The 24,608-nt window shown below is 42.1% G+C and overlaps 1 protein-coding gene across 7 annotated transcripts in view; it reads left to right on the top strand.

Annotated features, from left to right (window-relative positions):
* Positions 1-24,608, top strand: part of LOC116845685 (transcription factor Sox-5) — a 343,917-nt gene that overhangs the window by 220,795 nt on the left and 98,514 nt on the right. Inside the window, exon 1 of one of the 7 annotated variants that reach the window (XM_032818684.1) lies at positions 6,131-7,009. The exons of the other annotated variants lie outside the window; for them this stretch is intronic. Coding sequence (XP_032674575.1) covers positions 6,993-7,009 — 17 coding nt within the window. The 5' untranslated portion in view covers positions 6,131-6,992. Of the gene's footprint in view, positions 1-6,130; positions 7,010-24,608 lie in introns of those variants that run through there. 7 annotated transcript variants of the gene reach the window in all.

The raw sequence follows: 24,608 nt of genomic DNA, 5'->3' as shown, positions 1-24,608 counted from the left end.
TCTCTCTCTCTCTCTCTCTCTCTCTCTCTCTCTCTCTCTCGCCCCCAATCGCCACTCTCTCTTTAACCCACCCACTATAGAGAGCTCGAGCACATACCCCGCGGGAGGATGCACGAGCAATACGCGGAACGCGTACAACACTCATTGTTCTTGTCGGCTCCCGCACCCGCGACCGGTACCGGAATAGCATGGTATCCCGCGTGCCACCGCGTTAATACCGCTCCCGTGCAACGCATAACGATGGCCCATCTCTCGCATTACTGCGCCAAACTAACCGCGCTTGCCCGCGGCGGAAAATTCGCGGAGCCAGCCCCAGTCTAAATACGAATATAAAAACTCTCGCTTAGCGCACCGTTTAACCCCATAATGCACGACAAGTCGTCGTACTAACAAAATGTCAAAGCGCTGAAGCTCGCGGGATTACGCAGAGTACGCCAGGTCACATCGTCTGATAAATGCGCATATCGATACTTTCATATCCACGGTGTGATTACTCCTTAAAGTGCAATCAATGTACTCTCTTAAAATAAATCAGTCAAACATTACTGAAAACAGTGAATATACACTGATTGCAGTTATAAGTATAGCGCTGAAAGTGCTCGGTGCTGTACTCATAATTGATATCAGTGACTATTCACTGATTCACTTTAAGAGAGTATTCTTCATTGAAATGTTATACTTAACCGGTAATTCAGTTACAAGCATGACAATCAGTAAAATCTCGAAAAAACCAGTTGATAGTAGCAACTGTTTCCATCATTGATACAGTTTGCAAACACAGTGTCATACAGTGAATATACACTGATTGCAGTTATAAGTATAGCGCTGAAAGTGCTCGGTGCTGTACTCATAATTGATATCAGTGACTATTCACTGATTCACTTTAAGAGAGTATTCTTCATTGAAATGTTATACTTAACCGGTAATTCAGTTACAAGCATGACAATCAGTAAAATCTCGAAAAAACCAGTTGATAGTAGCAACTGTTTCCATCATTGATACAGTTTGCAAACACAGTGTCATTGCATGCAAATCGCATGAAAGCAAGTAATTCCATCGCCAGAAACGCAGAAAATTTGATTTCATACAGCATATAACGAATTTGTAGTGCACAAATTTTGCAGTGAAATCTCTCTTCCACTGGTCAAAATCAGTAGAATATAAGATGAGGCAGTAAAACGAAAGTATTCTCATTGCAAATCGGTGAATATTCACTAGTTATCGGTGAAATGTTGCTTTTATTGATTTAATCAAAAACATTGATTCACTCAAAAAAACATTTTGAGATAAATCTATATGGGGAAAAGTGATTTTAATCACTACGTGAACCAGGTTTACTTAGTCTAGATTTCGAATGAAAATACTCACTGCAGCTGCAATTGTTAATTGTCGCTATCACTTACGCTTTTCAATGTTTTCCAATTAAACAAGAAACAAGATAAACTGCTTGTTCCGTTATTCCGCCGCGGGGAGGAAGCTATCATACAGAGTAATTGCGAGGAGGATGCAGATTAACGCCGAGTCGCAATCGATCTTAATTGAGAGGAAAAGAACATCGATTTGCGGTCTAACGCGGAAAGGGTCAGACAGGCGGATGGACGAATTACGCGGCGAAGTGCGCTCGGGGATGATAAGAGGCTCGAGTTAAGGGTGCGTTGGGGCACGGAGAATACGAGAAATGAGGGTGAAACGACGAGAGTAAGAGAACGCGAAAAAAATATGATATCGAACTCTTGCATTTCTCTCTATGAAGAACTGCCCAACTAGAAATTTATCCCATGGTCCTGCTCAAGTTGATTTCTATCAATCATCTGGTTAGGTTACGTTATCAAGTTCTGAGAAGTCATGTAACGCACTGTTTAAAATACAATCAATGTATTCTTTGAAATGCTATACTGGAACGCTATACTGGTAGTTCAGTTATAAGTATAGCACTGCCATCAATAAAATCTCACTGCAATAATCAATCAATAATAACAATTGTTTCTATTACTGAGACAGTTTGCAAACACAGACAATACCATTGCAAGTCGCATGGAAACCGTTAATTCCATAAATCGTTAATTCGTCATAAATGCAGAAAGTTGGATCTGGCACAGTGTATAATTTATATGCTACAGATTTTACAGTAAAATCTTACTTCCATTAGTCAAAATCAATAATACGTGAGATGAAGCGGTAAATGGGAGTGTTTTCATTGAAAATCAGTGAATATTCTTTGATTATCGGTGAAATACTCGTTTTATTCAATCAGAAACATTTTTATTGATGTACTTTAAGAAAACAGTGTGACAATCATAGGATCTTCTTAATAATAACGATTATTAATAATTAAAGGACCCGATAACATAACTTTATACGTACCAAATATCCAGATTACCTGATAACCAGATTACAAACCAAGTAACTGATTTAAATCAATCTGATCAGGACTATCAGAACAAACTTCTAGTCAAGAATTGGAAATTGCTGAGTTGTCAGAAATACGGCCGAGCTGCGGCATGCATCGACTAATACACGCGAGTAAAGAAATTCGAAGATTTATCTCACTGAAGAGAATAAGAAGCAAGAGAGAGATCGGTCACGAGTGCAACGTCCGAGTTTCCCTGAGACGTCTCGTTTAATTTTCAATTTATTACCTTCAAATTGCAACGCGACAGTCGTAATTGACGTAACCGTCTTAACTGTAACTAAGATAGTAAGAGTTATGAACTTTAGTCATATAGCGAAGGTGTCAGACAGACATATAATATTGTAATGAATATTTAGCAGGATAGATATCTTCGAGATTAGAGCAAGAGACGAGAAGTACATTGACATATCTGAGCAATATACGCAGTAGCTATCCTAACGACGGTTCAGCTACTATAACTTACTCGGCGAGTATCATGCAAATTAGTTATCCACATTTGCGATTGCTGAGCCGATAAATCGAGGTACTCATTCAGCGTCTCACGACGGAAAGAGAGAGAGAGAGGAAGAGTTTCGGTGACTAAATACGCAACAAAGCCATCCACGTGATTCGACTTACATAGTTGAGGCGTATAAATAAAACTTATTATTGAAGTGAATCTTTCATCCGCACGGCGTAGGTTAAAGAGCTACCATCCACGTGCAATCGTCTGTCTGATAATGACAAACAACTGCGGCCTATCTTTTAGCGCTTCACCGGGAAAATCATCTTCGTTAGTGTAACTAAATTTCGGGGACCAGATGAAAAACTCAGTTGTAGGGACAGAAAGATTCCTGTAGGAGATTCCTGCGCATGTAATTGCTCTCAGTTATCTCAAGCTAATTTTAATACGCAACTGAGTGTTCAGATGAATATCTTCAATCGCAGTAACAGAAATATTACTTCTCAGCGGCGAGTTTTTCGTCTGGTCTCTATTCAGTTGCACGAACCTTTTTTCCCATGTAGCGACTCTCGATATGGTTGTACTGGCGATGTCGTGCAAAGGCGGTGAGCCGTGTCCGACTCAGGGCGACCCGGAGACTTCTACCTGAACGAGAGCCGTAAGAGCTACCGCCGATCCGTGGTGGAAGAAACGGCTCGGGGATGTGGGCGGACAGACCGGCGACAACAATGAGCATTGTGATTTGCGCGGGTGTGCCTCGCGCCCCATTGGTCGATTCTCACCACCACCACGGGCCGGTCTCCAAAGCGTAAGCGCCAGCTCGGCAGGGGGTTGTACCGCCGCCGCCGCCTCCGAGCTGAACAATACACAATGCGCGCAGCGAACCACCTGAAGCCACCCACGTTGGTGTTCTATAGCGATTACGGAGGTTTGGTGATTCCCGTGACGCGACTTGCATCGCACACGTCTCATCCTGAGTGGAAATTCTGCTCTTACTATTGACCTCAATACTCCAATTAACATCTATTAGGATATCTTGAAGTCAATCTTTCCTGATTCCACTGAGGCGCTAAGTAGGACTTCAGCTTTCATGTGTCTTCAACATACACTGATCTTTCAGAATATACAGATGTTAGAAAGTTCAAATTGCAAGCAGGATTAAAATTGAGGAGTGTCTGGCGACCCTTTAGGGGCGAGCGTTTAGTTGTATATTCAATTGGCCAATAATGAACGGTATTTTAGTATTTTCCTATTATATTTATCAAATTGACAAAGAATAAAGGAAATCAAAATCGATGAGTTTCGCTTGTTCCTTTGTTAGTGTAAAAAGTCGAAAGAAGTACTGTAATATTTGAAGGATCAATGTACATTTGATACATATAAAAAATAAAATCTCACATAACGCTTTTAAATGACAAAAAACATATAAAATGCCACTTGTAGATCTTAAAGAGGAACTCCCAGCAAAGTCAGTAATTTAACAAAATCAAAAGAGGTCGGTATAAGTTTTAGAATATCAAAGTAGTCATTAAATAGAATATTAAATTAAGTCGAAAGTAGGATCAAAATTTTTTTTTCGACTGGAGTTACATTTTTTTATGCAGTACAATGATATTTATCCTTCTGCTTATGAATGACTTTAGTGTAGTTCGTATTTAAAATTTCGGCAGTTTTCTCAATGCTCAAGTTCCTGTATTTTTTCGCAATCTTGTTAAATTCGCGAGTTTATAAACCTATTTGAACAAGCCGTAGCAGCTTTACGCAACGACCGTACGCACGTGTGTCTGTGCATATAAGGTTATGAAAGTCGTGATAAACCTGATAACATAAGTGTTAAGGCTATTATACCGGCTTTGGTACGTTGCAGATAGATACGCGAAGCCGGGAAGCTGCAAAAGATACGATTCAGACGCGACGTACGCCGATAAAAGCCGCTTTGACCGAGAGTGTCGCTCTCCACTTGAGACGAACGTTGTTACGTAGCGATACTGAACGTGGACCGGCGCAATTCGTCCCTTTACAGCGCGATCTCTCCGATATACATCCGTCCGCGAGTTCGTATGTCGCGCTCTGTTCCGGCATAGCACGTCGTGTGGCGATATACCAGCACATTCTTCTACGCTACGTGACGCGCAGTGCGTTAATATCGTTCCCCGCTCGTTTGTTTCTCATTGAACTATAATATCGGTAAGAGTAGCAGAACAAAAGCAGCGGGAGGTGGCTTCTGGCGCTTGTAGCTGGCCATTCACGCTGCTACTACTAGATCCAGCCACGAATTGGCAATGCCTTACAACAGCGGGCCGAAGAGGGCCAAGGAAAAGCGAATACAGGTACACTGATAAGTTCCAACAACTATGCGTACACAGGCAAACAAGGCCGGATCCGTCGACAGCGTCAATGACGTTGACAAAGATGTCGCGAGGACGTAGACGAGGACATTGGCAAGGACGTCGGCGAGAACAACGCCGGGAATCGGTGGCGGTAGTGGCTGTGGTAGTGGCGGCGGCGACGGCGTCAAAGGAGGTGGTGGTGATGTTGGTGGTGATGATAATGGTGATAAAGGAGGTGGTGGTGGTGGTGGAGGTGGTGACGGTGACGGTAGTGGTAGTGGTGGTGGTGATGGTGGTGGTGGTGGTGGTGAAGATGATGGTAGTGGTGGAGGTGGCGGCGGTGACGGTGGCAGCGGCGGCGGCGGCTGTGACGGCGGCGGCGGTGGTGGCGGTGGCGGCGGAGGTGGTAGTGGCGGCAGCGACAACGGTAGTGGTGGTGGTAGCGGTAGCAGTGGCAGGCAAAGCTGGCTTCGGCGTGGGTGTCAGAGAAAGGGGGCGGGGATCAAGCCCCCAAAAGGGGCGTGGAATGTGTGGCTGAAGTCGCTGCCGCGTACAAACGACGAGGCGCCTCTACGGCGGCGGTGCGAGGGAGAGGCAGCGAGAAAGAGAAAGATTGAGGGGAACGGACGGAGAGCGCGAGGAACGAGAACAAGAGTGATAGGGTACAAGAGGAGGGAGCGAGAAGTTCGATAGCAGCTGCTTGGTGGGACAGAGGGAGAAGGAGCGAGTGCTCCGGTAACAAAAGCAAAAGAGAGAGAGGAAGGGAGGATGCTTGTGGGAGCGAGAGGGGCGCGAAAGGGTGTGAGTAAGACGGGAGAACAGTAGCGGGGCGCGAGAGCGATGCGGCGCGCGGGCGCCGGTCGCCGCCGCCGCCGCTGCCGCCGCCGCCACCACCGCCGCCGCCAGGCAGCGCCTTCCGAATCTCATCCCGGTCGGTCCTCGGGGGCTTCAGTCAGTCAGCCGACGCTTCGAGACGCGGTGATTATTTCCATTGTATGCTCGCCGTTCTCTCGGGGGGAGGGGGCTTCCCACCGCATTCACGTTCGCGTTACCTCACTCCCTCTTCCGCCCGTTGTATCTCTTCCTCTCCGTTGCTTCTTCGACCCCGCTCTTCTCTCTTTCTCTCTCTCTCTCTCTCTCTCTCTCTCTCTTTCGCTTCGCCGCGCGCGCTATGCCGGAGCAGCCTCCGTGCGCACCTCCTTCTCGCCCCCACTGACGCGGTCCCACTGACGCGCCGCGAGGCTGCTGAAGCCTCTCCGTCGTGCTGCAGAGCGCTTCGTAGCTCGCGGCAGTGGTACGCGAAGCAGAGCGTCACGTTGCTGTCGCGCGATCGAAGTATCGTTACGGCTGTTATCCGCGCGAGTCAGCGGCCAGGTAGCTGGTGCGCGCGCGCGCGCTACCGCGTGCACTGCGTTTGTCCGCGCGGTTGGTGTTGAAGTGCGCGAACGGTACCGTCGGCGGCACGATCGGATATCATGAGGTAGCGCGAGGAACCGGCGCTGTACTCGGCTTTGGTGAACCGCGGCTACGGCCATGCGAACCGTCCGGCCGCTGTCACGCTGAACGACGACGTCCCGGGGTGTGAGCCACCGAGTTGTGAGCTACCCAGTGCCAAGAGAAAGAGAGAGAGCCCGGCCGACTGCGATAGAAACGGCCACGATCGGGTCGCGCCTGGAGCTGTCGATCACTCCATTTCGTCAGTGACGGTTTTGCTCATTGTGCGGAAGTGCGTTCTCTTTGATACGTGACAAGTGTTACGTCGACGGCAACGGGGTAGTCCAGGCTACCAGCGCGCGGCCAGGATGATATGAGCACGCTTGGCAGGTGAGTGAACTGAGCTCGCGTGCCTGCGGAACACGTGGTTACGCGATGCGCGCCACGGAGACCTGGAAGCGGAGTTGCATCGCGATGCAACCGCATCGCGATTGATTGCGCTCGCACGCAGACCAACAGCCAAACCATCAACCTAATTGTCGGCTTACAGCTGACCTTGCTTAACCCCTCGGCGCTTTTCTAACTTGGTATGCACGACCTGGCGATTGACACGCGTTCGCAAAACAGTGCACGCGTTCCGGAGTCATGGGCGAACACGGTGACGTTTCATGGACGGTTACATAGTATATAATTTATCCTGACGCAAAAGACTATCTTTTCATTGGAATTTCTTCAGGAGAGGAAACACTTTCTTCGAGATAAATTCTCGATAAGTTCTCGTCTCACTGAAAAAATACTGAAAAGCAACGTGAATTTTCTCTATTATTCCCAAGAGATTATAGCTACACTGTGTGATAGAGATTCAAAGAATTGTTCTTCTTCTTTATCTTCTTCCATGCAGTAGAAATATAATCTTCAAGGAGACAAGTTTCGTTAAGTTAAATTTAATCAACTTAATCGTCCCGGTGCAACTTTAACCTCCCGCTCAAGCCGAGCAAAGCCGGTCGCGACCCCGCGTCCGGATCGATCTAGCACTATGTGAGTGTTAACGCGACTCGAAACACGGAATTACGCTTACACGAGTTGCAGCGTTCACGCTTATAAGAGTCCGCGGCGGCGTGTAATTGGAGTCACGTCGTGACATTGTATCTCGTGATAGGCGGCCGCCGACGTGATAGCGCGAGAGTGACTGGAGCGTGTGTATAACACGCGTGTATGTATTAAGCTACGTGGATGAGTGTGTGTGTGTGTGTGTGTGTGTATGTGTGCAAGCGTACATCCGTGCGTGCGTAAGCTATGCTCGGCAACGTACAGGCGTGCACACGCGGGGCCATGTGTTTGGTGCGCGAAGGAGAAAGAGAGTCGTTGTAGAGAACGGAAGATCGACGAGACAAACACAGAGTGAGAGAGAGAGAGAGAGAGAGAGAGAGAAAGAGAGAGAAAGGAGAGGAGATGTAACGAACGAGGGTTGAGAGAGGGAGCGTGTTCTCTACGCATTTGACCCAGTGACCTCCCCTTGTTCCCCTGTCAACGTACTTCGCTATAGGGTTCCGCTCTCCCGGCAGTCTTTCCCCTGTCGTGGAATATCTCAGACCCCTTTGAAAGGCCCATTCCTTGCTGCCTCCTTCGCACATCCTTCGCAAGGCAAAACGATCGCCGCTTGATGCTCGACTCAATCAATTAAAACATATCGAGCACTCTTGTATCATATGAATCTTCTCGAGACGAGCAGCCGAGAATTTTTAGCGACAGGAGCGATATGGGCGGCTGGGTTATCGCGAGAAACGACTGTTCTTCGAGAAAGATCGCTCAATCTGCGATGTATTCGCCAAGTAACCCCCGCGGGCGATACCGTGAGGTGTATAACGAGTGAACTGTAAAATTGGCCTGTCCCGCTTGATCGCGGGAAATTTACTCATTATCTGAGCAGCGTTCAAGCGCGACGCAGATCTTATTTCGATACCGGCGGGTTTCGCCAATCGTCTCGTTCCCAAAGCCCCAGCGAACGCAATCGAAGTGTCTCATCGACGCAGACCCGCACTTCCGCGTACAATGGCTCGTTAATGGACGCCAACGTTCGACGGAAGCAACCCTCCCGGGTCCGAATTACGCGACGGCTTGCCGAGTACGCGTTCGTGCGCCAAAAATATCGAATTATCGGGCAAGTGTAATAAGCACGAACGTCCGGATTCCCGAAGGATGTGCCCGGAGCGGTATCGACTGTACGCATTTGCGTAACAAGAGCGCGTATCGCCAAACGACACGGCATCGAGAGACGGCGATATCGAATTAACGCACGGACAGCCGCCGCTTCACGGCTATTCGCTTCATTTTTCAGCGGGGATAACGCAACGACGACACAGCCCGAGCTTCGATTTTCGAAACGAGCGATTCGATGGGTAGAATTATGAACTACAGCATTTGGTAACATCGACCTTTTAAACGCTTTGGCCACCGAGGCCACTTAAATTAACCAATATCCCAGCATTGGCCGCTAAAAAAACCCCCAACGAAAACTGACCAAATGGATGAGAGGACGTTAAAACGTGTAATTGATATCTAATCGTGAGATAGCCCAAGAATTTACAATATGTGGTTAAACACCGCGAGTACTTCATTTCGTAAACTTCGAACGAAATACTTCGTCTTTTTGGACCTCATAGACAGTCCCATGCCTCCGGAAAGATTCTTCAAACGGGGGTAGAGTATGAATCAGTCAGTTATTGACCCCCATGGTCATTGACGCTTTAGAAAAGCTCTGATTTTTCTTGCAATCAACGGCGCTTGTTCACAGTTCAATTGTCAACTTTTCTTTTGAAGTCAAAGGTGCGTATCGATAGTTGTCACCTATCGAAACTTGTCTCAAGTGAGATACTGATGTCCGTGTCAACAGTCGTTACTTGAAACTCGTCTCGAGTCAAGTATTCAGACTTTAGGGTTAGATGTGTGAGTTTCTTTAGTTGTGAACTATGATATATAACCAACTAGCTAAAATTACCCGGCGTTGCCCGGGTTATCACGAGGTGTCAAGGGGATAAAATCAAGGGAGAGGGGATATGGTGTCCAGGTTTCCCACGTAACCTCTATCTCCTGCCGGGTCTTAGAGTGTAATTATGCAAAATTTAGTTCAGATGGGTCAAAGGGTTTAGGAGCGTACAAGGAATAGACAGACGTCCTATTTTATATATATATATATATATATATATATATATATATATGTATATATATATATATACATATATATAATATATAATGTCACAAATATGTAATTTAATTGAAAGAAACTCAATACTCAAGAAAATATAATCCCATCCTCAGCGGAATTCTTACATGTAGCCTCAAGAGGATTCTTCTAAACCCAAAAGGAAAATATTCTAAGCATAATATTCTTAATTAATAATGTTTTTAAACATAATATTCTCAAATTTATAAAAATTTCGTCTCTTAACAATACAAGTCTTGCTTATCTGTCTCAAGTAAACGTATTCTTCTTGATTCAAAAGGTAAAAATGTTAGAATAATATCCAATAGATTTTTACTAATAATCCATTTCATTACATCGAAGAACACTTTTACGGTAAAAATTTCCGCTTAGAATATGAGATTATAGAAAAGAGCACCTTGCAATTAGAGCAACTTTTTTGGCTGTCAGAATATTTTTCTTTTGGAATTAGAAGAATTCTCTTGAAGGCATATATAAAAGAATTCCTCTAAGGACGAGATTATATTTTCTCAAGATCCGATCTCCCTCTCAAATCTGAATGTCTCACTCAAATTTGATTTGTCAGTTTCAGATTTTTATTCAAAATTAAATCCAAGTTTTTCGATTGAATCATGATACACATGACATTTAAATCTATAATCATAATTCACCTGAAGAACTCTCATCTAACTCTGAATTTAAATCAAGATACCTCACTTGAGACGAGATTTAAGTAATAACTGTTAATACGAGCCACACAGAATGCAGGCAAGAAATTCACCTGCAATGCTGATTGCAAGTCTCTTTCTCGAGTGTCAATGACTGAGGTGTCGATAACTGGCTGTTTCACCCTACAATGTACACTTCGTGTGACCAAAAGCGCAACGAGTTCCCGCCGATTGGACAGAGGACGAGAGAGTCGCTACTTACCGCGACGATAAATTACTTCAGCCGCAGCTTCGGCTAAAGTTACATCCCTCCATAAACTATGAATACGACGTACATTATATCGCGCAGCGTACTGTGATATTGTCCGCGTGATAATGCGCGCAATATCTATCGCGGTATTTTATTGAAGCCAATTGTCCCACGAAGATAAATCTAGTTGCCCAACGTGTGCCGCGCGTTAACGCGCCGCGACTCGAAATACCGGCACGACCTCGGCTGATATATGTAGACAACCCTATAATTGCGCGTGACACCTCTCGCTACAAATGAATTCGGGAGCGCGTGCATAAACTCGACAATGGAGACATACTGCTCGCTTTGATTGCGTCACTAACTGCGTCTTAGCGGCCACGCGCAAGACAAAGCACGATTCTAAAGTGTCAAAACACGAGACGGCGAGCCCCGACATTCCGGCTCACTTGCGAAAAAAAGAGCGACACAGCCTGATGTGGTTCCAGCGCTCACGTTATCGATAAAAATGCGAGTAGCCAACGTGTCGTGCGTTCCAGACAGCAATATAAACGGCGCCGACAAAATCTCGACGACAAACGGCTAGGAAATATGACTTTGGGGCTTCTAAGTGCGAACGGATTAGCTTACTCGCTGTAATGTACGCTCGCCGACTTATAATGGCAGCGCAAAATCGAAGGCTGCGAATTTGCGAAGAGCACTTTTAATTTGCTGAACATCATATAATTACGAATTAACGCTCTGCAAAAGCAACGGAATATAATCTCCCCAGAAAACGTAATCCCATCTTTTGCGGAATCCTCTTATATGCATGGCTTCAAGAGGATTCTTCTAAAAGGGAAATATTCTAAGCACAATATTCTTCAAGTTGTAGAAATTTCGTCTTTTATCTACAGCGCGTCGTGTCAGTAAGTCTTGTTCTTAATTGATACTTTTTCTGATAAGAGGGCATTCTTCGACGAATGAACATATTTCTCTTGATGCAAAAGAGAGAAAAGAATCTAATAGATTTTCTCATTAATAGCTTACTTCATTAGAAGAGGAATACTTTGTCGGTAAAAAGTTTCACTTAAAATATGGAATTACAACACTTTGTAAATGAGTCCTTTTTTTTGTTGTTAAAATATTTTCCTTTTGATTTTAGAAGAATCATTAATTCTTTGTTTTTTAATAGAAATTTCTTCTAATAGAAGGGAATTCTGCTTCAAGTGTACGTATTCCTCTCAATTCAAGAAGAAAACAGGTAGAATAACACTCAGTAGATATCCGATTAATAGATCACTTCATTAAAAGAAGGATATTCAGTCGGTAAAAGTTTTCGCTTAGAATATAAGATTAAAGGAAATAACATCTTACAAATGAGTTCTTTTTTTGGTTACCAGAATATTTTCGTTCCGATTTAGGAGAATTCTTTTGAGGCCATATATAAGAGGATTTCGCCACGCAAATGAGATTATGTATTTCCGATTATAAAAACACGCATGTAAACTTGCGCACTTATACGATTACATTGCCTGACGTGTCGATTCTTCCCTTTCTCTCTGTTTCTCTCTCTCTCTCTCTCTTGCATTTAATATTTTAAGAGGATTATTCCAAGGCGCTAATAAACGACTTTGTCTTTCTTCTCTTTCTGACTTCTCTCTCTCTCTATCAACGAACTTTCTCTCTCTCTCTCAGTCTCTCTCTCTTTCTGCACGAATTACGATATACTCTGTTCAAACTATTATCAATGAGATTGGGCGCGTGAATTACGTCATTTCGCCATCGCGTTTCTGTAAGCACTTTTCCAGTATCGTCAACTTATCTTTAACCACCGTCTGACAAACTACGATGATGTGAAAGTTGCCGCGCTCGGGGAGAAATTCTCACTAGTCGACGCGATCGCAATGCCCGCCGCGGTCAAGGTCGACAGATCATTAGAACGATAATTTGAAACAAATATGATCGTCAATACTTTCCCTCTTGGACTTGCGCGCATATTAACGAGTTTCCTCGTCGACGAGCGATCTCGCGCTGCGGTCTCTACGTGGCGCTCTCACCGTCGGAGAATACTAGAAAATCCAAGGCGATTAGAAATCTCAAAAGGCCCTCTTCCATTACCCAATTGCGATATGTACCTTCAGTCGCAGTCAGATAAAATGTGGTTAATAGCACACTGATAAACAGGACGCGACGAATCGGCAATTATGAATTGCTAATGAGCTGCCGCGCACGCAATTAATATATGTCGCGCGCAGTCTATCGATTACAGAAGTATTGCGAGCGTCTGATTCAAACTATAGCGGATAAAATAGCGCAAGATAAGCGCGCTGGATGTTTGACCTTTACAACTCTCTCGAGACACTTTTCAATCGGGACGTGATTTCATAGTGTCGCGTTAATCGTAAATTTAATTAGCGGGGATTACTTTGTACTGCGCGTTTTTTATCTCACAGTTATTCACTTCGGGCTGGTTTGCGCGAAAGCGGCGGTGATAAATATAATTTTTCATAGAATCGTCCCTCCGTTTTTGTCAAGGACAAACATTTCGAGTGATTAATTCTACGTAAATATAGAGTAAGAAAATAGCCCATTGACCTGAAATTGAGAAAAAAATGAAAATTTTCACCGGATAATGTATGATAATGTCATTCGTTCGTGTGCCTCACGTTCTTCGCAAAATTGTTTGCAGAGAGCTGCAAAATTGCAAAACTGATGCGAGAATAGACGGCGATAAATTGTGCCGTTTCGTCAGGATGATGCAACGATACACACGTCTCCGTTTGTATTGACCGTATGCGATATTCGGTGATAAGATCCTTCTCAAGGTCTGAGAACGAGTCGGCAGGCGCGCGCGCGCGCCAGCTGTAAACTCCTTTGAATAAGCATCGAGTGGATAAAGATGCAATCGCATACCTGCGGTCATTACGATGTGGCACAACGTCTACTTCGTGGAATGTTGCCGCAGCGCTCGAGTGAATGCTAGCGCCACCGCGTGCATTACCTCTCGCGATTCCACCTGCTAATCACGGTAGCCAGTTGCAGCGGGGAATTACAAGACGCGGATTATCAGCGGATCCATGACGTACAATAACGTTTGCGATACGTTCCATCCGGCGCGATATCGTACCGCTAATCCGTCGGCGGTGTCGAGAAGAGGCGCGCGTCGAAGGAAGGCCGACCTGTACTGGGATTCTGTAACTCGTTATTGGAGTTAACGACAGTTTCGTTATCGTTGCGCAGCTTTTCTACGGTATACAAAAGCTGCGCAACGATAACGAAACTGTCGTTAACTCCAATAACGAGTTACAGAATCTCAGTACTGGTGGATACAACACCAGCTTGTTCCTCCGTTGTGAGTTTACGACGGTGAAAACAAATCCGAGGAGCTCGTTGAAATTTCATCTATCGTCCCATGTCGTCCAACACGACGTCGTAATCCGAGGAATTGCTAAATTTCCATTCCGACGAGGGGACGAAATAATTCCGAGAAGGAATCTACTCCCACGTGCACGGAGAGAAATGTATGCTAAAAATTATTGCCAGAGAACTTTCTAACCGAGAAGAATAGATCGACATTCTACAGATTTAATATTCTTTCATTTCTCATGTGTGCTATTTTAATTTTAGGAACTGAAATGTACTATTAACAGATTCGTTGTTTCCAGCGAAATTTGCTACGTTTCATGATGCAAACTTATGAAATACTCGAAACAAGGAACATTTAGGGAAGCGTGGAGTTTGTCTTTTTCTGTATATATAGAGACGTAGTAAAATTCAAAGGAATTTATATGAAAAAACTGATATTTTTTCGTGTACCAAAAATTATAACAAAATTTCGTAATCTTAGATTATACAGAAATTATAATCGAAATGTGTTTAAAAATATTATGCATACTGAGAAAAGATACTCGATGATTTATTGGTGGGATATAAAATGTATTTCTGTGAATAAATCTTTTATCCCACAAATAATTTTTCTCAGTGCACATTTGACTTTTTATTACAAAATTAATGTAATTGCTTGAATGTTTTTTTAATATCATATGTTCGGTATATTATTAAATTTACAATTAATTTATGAAAATTTACAAAAATTTGCAATAATTTATAAAACACAATGTCAATATAGTCCAATATACTTTACAAAAAAGAACATTAACATTGTAAAATTAGATACAATTTCTCACATAACGTAACTTTTATTACAAAACATTTTTCCCATACGCACCGCTCTGAGTGTTGTTAAAATTATAAAAAAGGAAGCCCGACGCACGTGGTGGACTGAGAAAGAAAAATTCATTTACGGGACATATTGTTAATTTCTGTGAAATAAAGTCTATTTGCGCGAAGTAAAGTTCACTTTTCTGCAAATAAACTTTACGTCCCACAAATAAATTTCAAAGTACTTTTTGTTCTTTGGTATAGTACATTTTCGCCTGGTTTCCGCCTAGAACTCAAACAGTTCCGAAGAAGCTCATTTCGATTGGCGCGCCGGGCGACGGGGAGGAGGAGGGGGGGGGCCACCCCACCTTGCAAACGCACAAACCTATTATGAACGTGGACGGGAGCTCGCGGTGCGGACGGGCAACGGGATTCATCGGGATAGATGAATAGAGAGCGGGCAGATAAACGAAGTATACTCGGGCATCGCGTTATCGCGCGTGCAGCCCGCCGCGCACAGGTTCGCGCACGCGGCGCGCTTTGTTCGCGATGTGTATGAGAGGCCGGTTACGCGTTCGTTTTAGACCGGGGTTGGTGAGTCTCGCCGCGATACCGGCGCGTAGGTGTCTCTCTCTCGGTGTGTTTCGACGTGTACGGCCGATGAATCCTCTCGTTTCCTCCACACACGCGGCCGGCCGGTCGGTCCGTTCTCTCCCTTCCTCTCCTCTCGCTCCGCCGATTCTCGCTCCCCTTTTTCTTGGCGTCTCTGCGTTCCTCTTTCGAGAGAGACAGAGAGAGAAAGAGAGAGAGAGAAAGCGCACGCGAGAGGGAGAAAGGGGGAGGAGGGTGAGCGTGCTTTTCCTCATGTGCGCTAATGCGCTGGTGTGCGAGCGTACGTGACAGCCGGCGGGGGCGGTCGGTCGCGGAGAAGTCTAACGCGTTCCAGATGCTGCGCGCTTTGTTCCCATCGCCGCGCGCTCTCTCTCTCTCTCTCTCTCTCTCTCTCTCTCTCTCTCTTTCTCTCTCTCTCTCTGGAAACTCCGCGCGACCGACCGTCTCTCTGTGTCTCCCCACATCGCACTCTCTCCGCTCGGAACAAATTCCGATAGATATATGCATGTCTCTTATTTACATCGGTGTAGTAGCGGGACTCTCGTTCTTGATATTAGTAAAAAGCGTGCGATAAGAAGAGGACTTATTCTTTCTCTCTCTCTCTTTCTCTCTCTGCTCGTGCAAAATCAAAGTCGACGAAGCTCTTTCAATTGATTAATACACACTATCCATCTTTCCCCTCGCCCTCCCCTCCTCTCGAACCCCTGCGAAGTTACCGCGTGCGTATCGCGTACAAATTTATCAAGTGTGTATCTCTGTTTCTCCTGCCAACCTCCAACATCGTGCCTGTGACGTTATTTAATCCCGCTCGACTATTTATGTCTTTTGTCTACTTTAGCGTGGCTAGAAAGCGCCGAATAAATATCTCTCCTTCTTCTTTGTCTTTCTACCTCGCCTCCCTCCTCTCTCTCTCTCTCTCTCTCTCTCTCTCTCTATCTCTTTCTCCCTCTTCTCTCGGAGCGACCCTTTCTTCCTCAATCTCGTTTATCTGTCTTTCCTTCTGGTTCCTCTCTCGGGACGATACGTCGCGTAGGAACGCGTGGCGTGTGCACGTGCACCGCGTGTACCGCGCTCCCTCTTTCCTCTCTCTAACGAACCTCCGCTATAACGCGAAGGAGGAGGATCGAGGAAGCTAAGGTCCGAACTTGACACTGAACACATGGCCCTACTTCTCCTTAAAACCCACACTCGGTCAGAAGACCCTCCCCCCCATCTGTCTCTCCCTCCTTCTCCCCCTCTCTCGCTCTTCCCTTCTTTCTTCTCCTGATCGGCATGTCCCCTATTCTCTCCCTCTCTCTCTTTACTTATTCATCTTTTTTTTTCTCTTATCCGTCGCTCCTTGGAATTTCTTCTGGATCGATAGATCATGTGTTAGTGATCTACGTTGATTTGGCTACGAGCAATCAACCGGAGAAGTTATGCTAAAAGTAATTTATAAATCTCCGGAAATCCCTCTTATCTCGGTCATTACGTAGCGTTTAGTGAGAGTTATTGAAAGAGTTATTTGTTTGCGCAACAGTTAATCCACGAGATGTACAGAAACCGGTATAATATCTCTCATTTTTCCTGATCAGTCCAATCACCGCGGCCATATTGGATTAATGACGTCACAAGCGAGGGAAATCATGCCCAAAATTCCTGCGAACCACAGCTAAAATATATATATAATTAACCACAGCTAAAAAATATATAATTAAAATTATATTTGCATAATTCTACACACTTGTGAAATGCTTTGGATACTCTTCTTTTGCCGCAATAACTACATAACCGCAAAATAAATGTGATAAATCGCCTCGTTTTGACAGAGAATCAGGTGTGTGTATGCCGAATATGACCGAAAACTACTTGTACGCCTTGAAAATCACAATAAGCACAGTATCTGGAGCATTTTCACACTTTCATAAATGTATCACATGTGATATGCACACACTACTCTCAGTAATAACGCTATAGTTTACAGGAAAAAATTGGTCGTCTGTTTACATCATTATGTCTGTTCGTTTTCAATAAATTTTTGCACTAGTGTAACAAGTTAGAGAAAGTGAAAGAGAGAGAGAGAGAGAGAGAGAGAGAGAGAAATATACTTTCTTTTGCTCTAACTCTCTCTCTTATTACGACAGTCTGCAGAATAGAGTGCAGAAGTTCTTCGAAAATGAACAGACTTATTTTCTCGCCTAATAGTTCATCATTTTGCCATTTACAATAATTTCACCACCGTCAACGCGGAGTTTTCGGTTGATTGATCAGTAGCTGCAACAAATATGTTATTATAATCATACGATCATACGATACAAGATATACGCATATACATACACATGCATTTATGATTAATATCCAGATACAATAACTTATCACAATTTAATTATTCTTAATAAAGAATGATTGATCAATAGATGTCTCTTAAAAAACGTACGGCTTGCTAATAAATTTAATTAAGAAAAATTTACATTTTTATTCAACCTTTAGAATTTTGATGTAAATTTATAAACGTTGTTTCCTAAACAACGTTCAGAAACGTTAAAGTTCAGAAAATTCTCAGATTATATCCTTATTTTCAGATAGTTAAATTTACCAATCTGTCATATAATGAAATGCAAATTTCAAGCAATTTATTGTCTTTTTTATAAACACATTACAGTTTCATAATAATTTTATAAATAATTATTATTCAAGACAATAACTATATTGTAATTTAATTACACTTTGTATATTTTAATATAATTTACAATATTCTACATAGTTTATATTGTCTACATAAAAAAGAGACCATACATACAGCGGGAGAAATTATATATAAAAAATAAAAAAATATTTATTTGATAAGTATTAGTAACATATTTATCTAAATTTAAAGTCTTTTATTTAAATAGAATAAACAATAGCTTTTCAATGAATTTTTTAGAAAATATATATTTTATTATTTAAGAAATACTTTATATATCAATATAAGTAAATGTTATTATATATAGAGTATCTACACCAAATAAAAATCTTTCATCTCTCAGATATTTTTTTCTTTCAGTGTACGTATATACATACGATTGAAAATCGTATACACAGAAAAATGTCCTACTGCTAAGAAAAGCGATTACTCAGTTTACTTTCATTTTTTTAAGTAACAGTTATCTTCGGCAAAGAATATTTTTTTAATGACAGTCTTAAAATACACTCATGCAAATTTTAGATAAACTTATTTTATCATTTTATCATGTTTTCAAAATAAAAATTGATTCTCTTTACAAGAATATTATACAACTTCATCAAAAGAAAAAAAAATTGATTCGGCTCTATCTACCGAAAATGCGAATTTTTGCTTTAATATTCTTCTTTAACTTAAGAAATACTTGAAACATTTACTTGAATATAGTATGTATTTTACTGCGTATAGTTACTGCGTGTTCACGCAAGATTGTCAATGCTAATAATAGTAACCAGTTCGTTATTATCAGTGCAAGGTCTTTCATTTTTACTACCTTAATTATTTTTCACTTGTAACTTACCTATCCTTTAACAAATTCAATAATTTTTGTTTTACAAAAGGAAGATGAAATAACATCAGTTACAAACATTAATTTTTTATTGAACTATTATTCAAAGTGTTAAGACCGACTAACATTCGGAGGCGATTCAGTGTTGTATAACCATAAGCGGGGCTATATGACTTCAGGAGTATATTGCTTTTTTTTTATTTATCCTGAGAGGATACAAAATGGTGATCCCTTTAAAACATAAATATTTTTCCCTGAGTTTCATTAAAATAATATTGCAGCTAAGAAATAGAAAAAACTGATTTAGTCATAGCAAAACAAATTTTTAAGTTCTCGAAATTTTGTATTAACCCTCCGTATACACACTGAGATCCCTGGGATCCCCAGCACAACTTTTTCGGATTGGTTTTATCGCGTTTCTTTTCTCTTTTATCTCGGAACTTCTTAATTCTATCGACTTTTATTCATTATAGGCTTGTCCTTTAATCAATTCTCTATAGATTAAAAAAAAGTTAATTGAAATATGTCAATTTTTTAGAATACAATATAGAATAGAATTACAATAATAAATATAGATAGGGTCCCCAAGACCCTAGTATGTATAGTACGTAGACAGAATATAAGTGTATACGGAGGGTTAATAGTTTTCATCATGACTGAATAAAATTAAACGATGTGTTACTAGCTAAAATGAAATTTCTTGCAAGTATATGATATATTGTTTTTGATAATAAATGCAATTTTCATTTATAAAATGATTATAATCGATTATAGTCAGATAAAATTAGCTAATAATTAAGGGCCGGGATAGGAGGACTATGAAAACCTCTCGCAGAGATCCTGAAACTACTAATCAGGATACATATCTTATATATGGCCTTATACCGCACTACTGAGCAACTGAACTCGATACCAAAATGGTTGCATGTTCGTAATTTGATTATTACAAAATACATAATTAACAACGTCTTGCACTAAAAAACTCATTTAGTTGGGTTAATTGAAATTTGGTCAATGTTTTGGTTGTGAGGGCCAAAATTTCGTTCTTTCTACCAAAGATTTGATTTTCTGAAACTAAACCTATTTCATTTTTGTTTCAAAGAATCAAACCTTTGGTTCAAAGTACTAGATATTGGTTCTCTCAACCAAAACATTTGTTCCACCTTATTTTAACCATATTTTAACAAAATTTTCGTGAACTCAACTGAGTTTTTCAGTGTGGCGGGCATAGAAGAAAATTACTTTTATCATGTTTATATGATAATGTGATAGTCAGTCACAACAATTAGTTGGCTGAAAAGTTGTAAATTCTAAAATATAGCGCATCTAGCCCCGGCCTGCCCTACACGTCGGTTTTGTGTACACATGTGAACCGTGAGATTTCGTCCGGCCGGAAATGAAAGAAAAGCACGGAGAGACAACCGTCAGGGTGAAAGGTCAATTCGTCCCGCAAGCGTCAGCTGTGCCCGGGATTTACACAGCGTTATCGGCGAATACTTTCTTGCTTCTTTTACTGGCACCTCCGCGAGTCGCTGATAGCGCACGCCGTAGCGTGCGCGCTTTTCTGATACGCGAGTCTTAATTGAGCGGTGGCGAACGTCGCGAGCTAAACACTCGTTTCTTTTGATCTCGTTTCACTGGGGACCAAGTTCAGTGGTACGCCATCGCCGCTCTCGTAATCAAGTTACGACGATTAATCACGCTCGATGCGGCGCGCCCGCGGATTAATAATCCGACTTCGCTTTCATTCATTGATTCGTTTTGGCGCGATACGAGCCCGCATTTTGTTGCGTCGCCGGCGGGATTGGAAAAATAGGAGCCACCAAGTGAATCACCGATCGAACATTTATACTTTAATTCTGCGTCATCTAGATATTAGACAGATCATTCGCGCTATCGGCTGTAATATAATCGATATTGTCGGTAATTAATATGCGCTTATACAGTAATTTTAAGTGACTCGTATGTCGATTGTACTTACACGGATTGATCTCCTGTGTGAACTGTGAAACTCGCTGCACAGAACGACAATTTATATATTGTGCACGGAGAAAAATGTTTGGTTGTATTAACATGAAGTTTGGTTGCAATTGGGAAAGTTTCGTGGTAAAATTCGCTTTTGATTCGCTCCAACTATTCCTTTTTATCTTATGACACATATAGAAATTAGTAACATTTTGTATTCAACCTCTCAAAATTCTTCAAAGAAACCGGAGTTTCTGATTCTTGAAAACAAATTTGAGTTATGAGAACCACAGAAATTCTGTGCTCTTCAACGAAAACGCGTTGTTTCGTTTATTAAAACCAAACTTCACCTTAACTTAAACGATATGTCCAGATAAGTTGTGCACGGAGAAAAATGTTTGGTTGTATTAACATGAAGTTTGGTTGCAATTGGGAAAGTTTCGTGGTAAAATTCCTTTTGATTCGCTTCAATTATTCCTTTTTATCTTATGACACATATAGAAATTAGTAATATTTTGTATTCTACCTCTCAAAATTCTTCAAAGAAATCGGAGTTTCTGATTCTTGAAAACAAATTTGAATTATGAGAACCACAGAAATTCTGTGCTCTTCAACGAAAACGCGTTGTTTCGTTTATTAAAACCAAACTTCATCTTAACTTAAACGATATGTCCAGATAAGTTGTGCACGGAGAAAAATGTTTGGTTGTATTAACATGAAGTTTGGTTGCAATTGGGAAAGTTTCGTGGTAAAATTCCTTTTGATTCGCTTCAATTATTCCTTTTTATCTTATGACACATATAGAAATTAGTAATATTTTGTATTCTACCTCTCAAAATTCTTCAAAGAAATCGGAGTTTCTGATTCTTGAAAACAAATTTGAATTATGAGAACCACAGAAATTCTGTGCTCTTCAACGAAAACGCGTTGTTTCGTTTATTAAAACCAAACTTCATCTTAACTTAAACGATATGTCCAGATAAGCTGTGCACGGAGAAAAATGTTTGGTTGTATTAACATGAAGTTTGGTTGCAATTGGGAAAGTTTCGTAGTAAAATTCCTTTTGATTCGCTCCAACTATTCCTTTTTATCTTATGACACATATAGAAATTAGTAACATTTTGTATTCAACCTCTCAAAATTCTTCAAAGAAACCGGAGTTTCTGATTCTTGAAAACAAATTTGAGTTATGAGAACCACAGAAATTCTGTGCTCTTCAACGAAAACGCGTTGTTTCGTTTATTAAAACCAAACTTCACCTTAACTTAAACGATATGTCCAGATAAGTTTCGTAATAAAATATTAAGTTTCTTTCAATTCTCTTCAACTATTGTATTTTTCAACTTACACAGCAAATACAAATTAGAAATACTTTATCTTCTACTTCAAAATTCTCCAAAGAGAGGAAGTAGCAATAAAGGAAAAATAAATATCTAGACATGCTCATTAAAAAAGAAAGGAAACTCCTGGGTGAATCGTGCATTCAAAATCATTTTAAGTCACCACTAGAGAAGTTAATACAATTAAATTTTGTTCTCTTTGTATACGAATACACGGATGTTTGCCATCCTCACGGACGCGCGTTAAATCATCGTCTTCGACTCGTTATTTTGATGTCTCAAATCACGAGCGTAACAATCAACACTCCGGCGATACGTGCTTGCGCGCTTCATCCTGAACTTAATTGTATAATCTATATTGTGCGCGGGTCATCTCTCGAATACGAGCTCGCGCGCGACGACGACGAGAGATATCTCAGCGAGAAATTCTCCGGTGAATTTAGAGACGATCTTTTTCTCATCAATATTTCCGTCCGTTCATTTTCTCAGTTTCGCCGAGCGCCGAGTTTTATATTACCATACTTCAGGGCGGAAGTCACCGAGTCACGTAGATAAAAGCGCGCGCGTCGCGCGAGAGAGGAGCGAGGAAAAATTCGCGGTGAGAGGCGGCGCCGAGAGAGGCGGCGGGAAAGAGAAGCTCCGGAAATAGTAAGAAGGGCTAGAGCAACCGCGCGCGCGACCAGGAGCCGGCGCCCTCCTCCCGCACCTCCCAGCCGGTTCCGCTGATAACGTATTCTAGGTAGGAGGAAGGAGAGGAAGAGAGGAAGAAGAAGAAGAAGAAGAGGAGACCGACGGAAGATTGCTTTTACAGCGCGAGGCGACGCGAGGCGGGCGTCACGTTGTCGGTTTCTATGAATGTGTTCCGGCCTAGTCGCGGCTTCTCTCTGTCGTGCGTCGCGACGCAAAGAAGAACGGCAGGAGTGCGCACGAGGAGACTCGACTACTCCCGGGACAGCTACTCCGGTGGGTGACGCCCGGGCCGTGCGGTACCCGCGCATTGCGCCGCGCGCGCGGGTGGGTGCGGTCCGCTCATACATAAACAAGAGATCGGCCGAGGAGCAGCATCAAAAGAAGAAGCTGCCGGGACTCCATTATGTAGAGCGTATCCCACGGTGGTCCTATAAAGAATACTAACGACGTGGCGCTTTCTCTCACCGCGCGCCCAAGGCCTCCTCCTCGCGCGCGACCCTCTTCCGTACCGGCCGATCGTCACTCGAAAATAGGGATGGCGGTCACCGATACTTCGTCGGAACGGGAGATTGTCGGGCTACGTTTACAAATCTGCACGGGGATTCTAAAGATGAGGGAAAATATATTAACTTTTCTCAATTACTTTTTGAGCAAGCCATACGTTCTTTAAATGGCATCCATACATTATTCATTGTTTGCATAAAAAGAGTATTTAAGTAAAAATAAAAGTAAAACTAAAGTAATTAATTGCCATTCCTTGATGTTTCGATTTTTAAATCAGGGTTGCATTCACGCGTAAATTATAGTACTCCGCGTTCATGAGTGGACAGCGTAAACTGTAATGGAGATATCATTCATGTGCAGATAATGAGTAATCTATGGATTTCGCTTGAGAGACGTGTGGCTCTCACTCGGAAATTAATTAAGAAAAACTTTTATTTAATCTCTCTTTAGATTTTTTATGTAGTTAGAATCTGAGACAGAATTGTCTGGTAACATTCTTAAGTTCTTATATTTGTCAATCTATCACATAATGGAAATGCCACGCAATTTATCTTTTTTTAACACACAATTGCATTTATAATCAATGCCCAAAACAGATACGATAATTATATCATAATTTAATGGCTTTTTTTGTATTTTTTATATTTTAATATAATTTACAATATTCCGTATAGTGTGTTTATTGTCTACATTAAAAGAGACATATCCACATAAACATATAAGCAATTCGCGTAGACGGAATCGCGAAATCTAAGGCGCAACTCTGATTGTGCGAAGTATTCTTGCATGGATACTTATGACAAAACATGTTACATTACAAAGTCCACGCCACTGATGTAATAACGCTGATGTAATAACGCTGATGAAATCGATGGAATATCTTTATGCCGGCGTATCAGCAAATATCAGCATGAATTGTGTACAGTAATCCAGTGTTACTTTTTTTTATATAACGAAAGTTGCGCGTACCAGTGGGATTGTTTTCGTGTCGTATCTCGTTTACGACAGTTTCCGAAAATATATAAAGAACAGATAATGAAAGAAAGAGAAGAGGGGGAGGGGAAGAGAGAGAGAGAGAGAGAGAGAGAGAGAGAGAGAGAGAGAGAGAGAGAGAGAGAGAGAGA

This window comes from Odontomachus brunneus, unplaced genomic scaffold (genome assembly GCF_010583005.1).
Source record: "Odontomachus brunneus isolate Ranch 3 - 2012 unplaced genomic scaffold, Obru_v1 Obru_scaffold_056, whole genome shotgun sequence".
Classification (NCBI taxonomy): domain Eukaryota; kingdom Metazoa; phylum Arthropoda; class Insecta; order Hymenoptera; family Formicidae; genus Odontomachus; species Odontomachus brunneus.
Note: the sequence above shows the minus strand (reverse complement) of the source record. Positions and strands in the feature narration are given on the sequence as shown.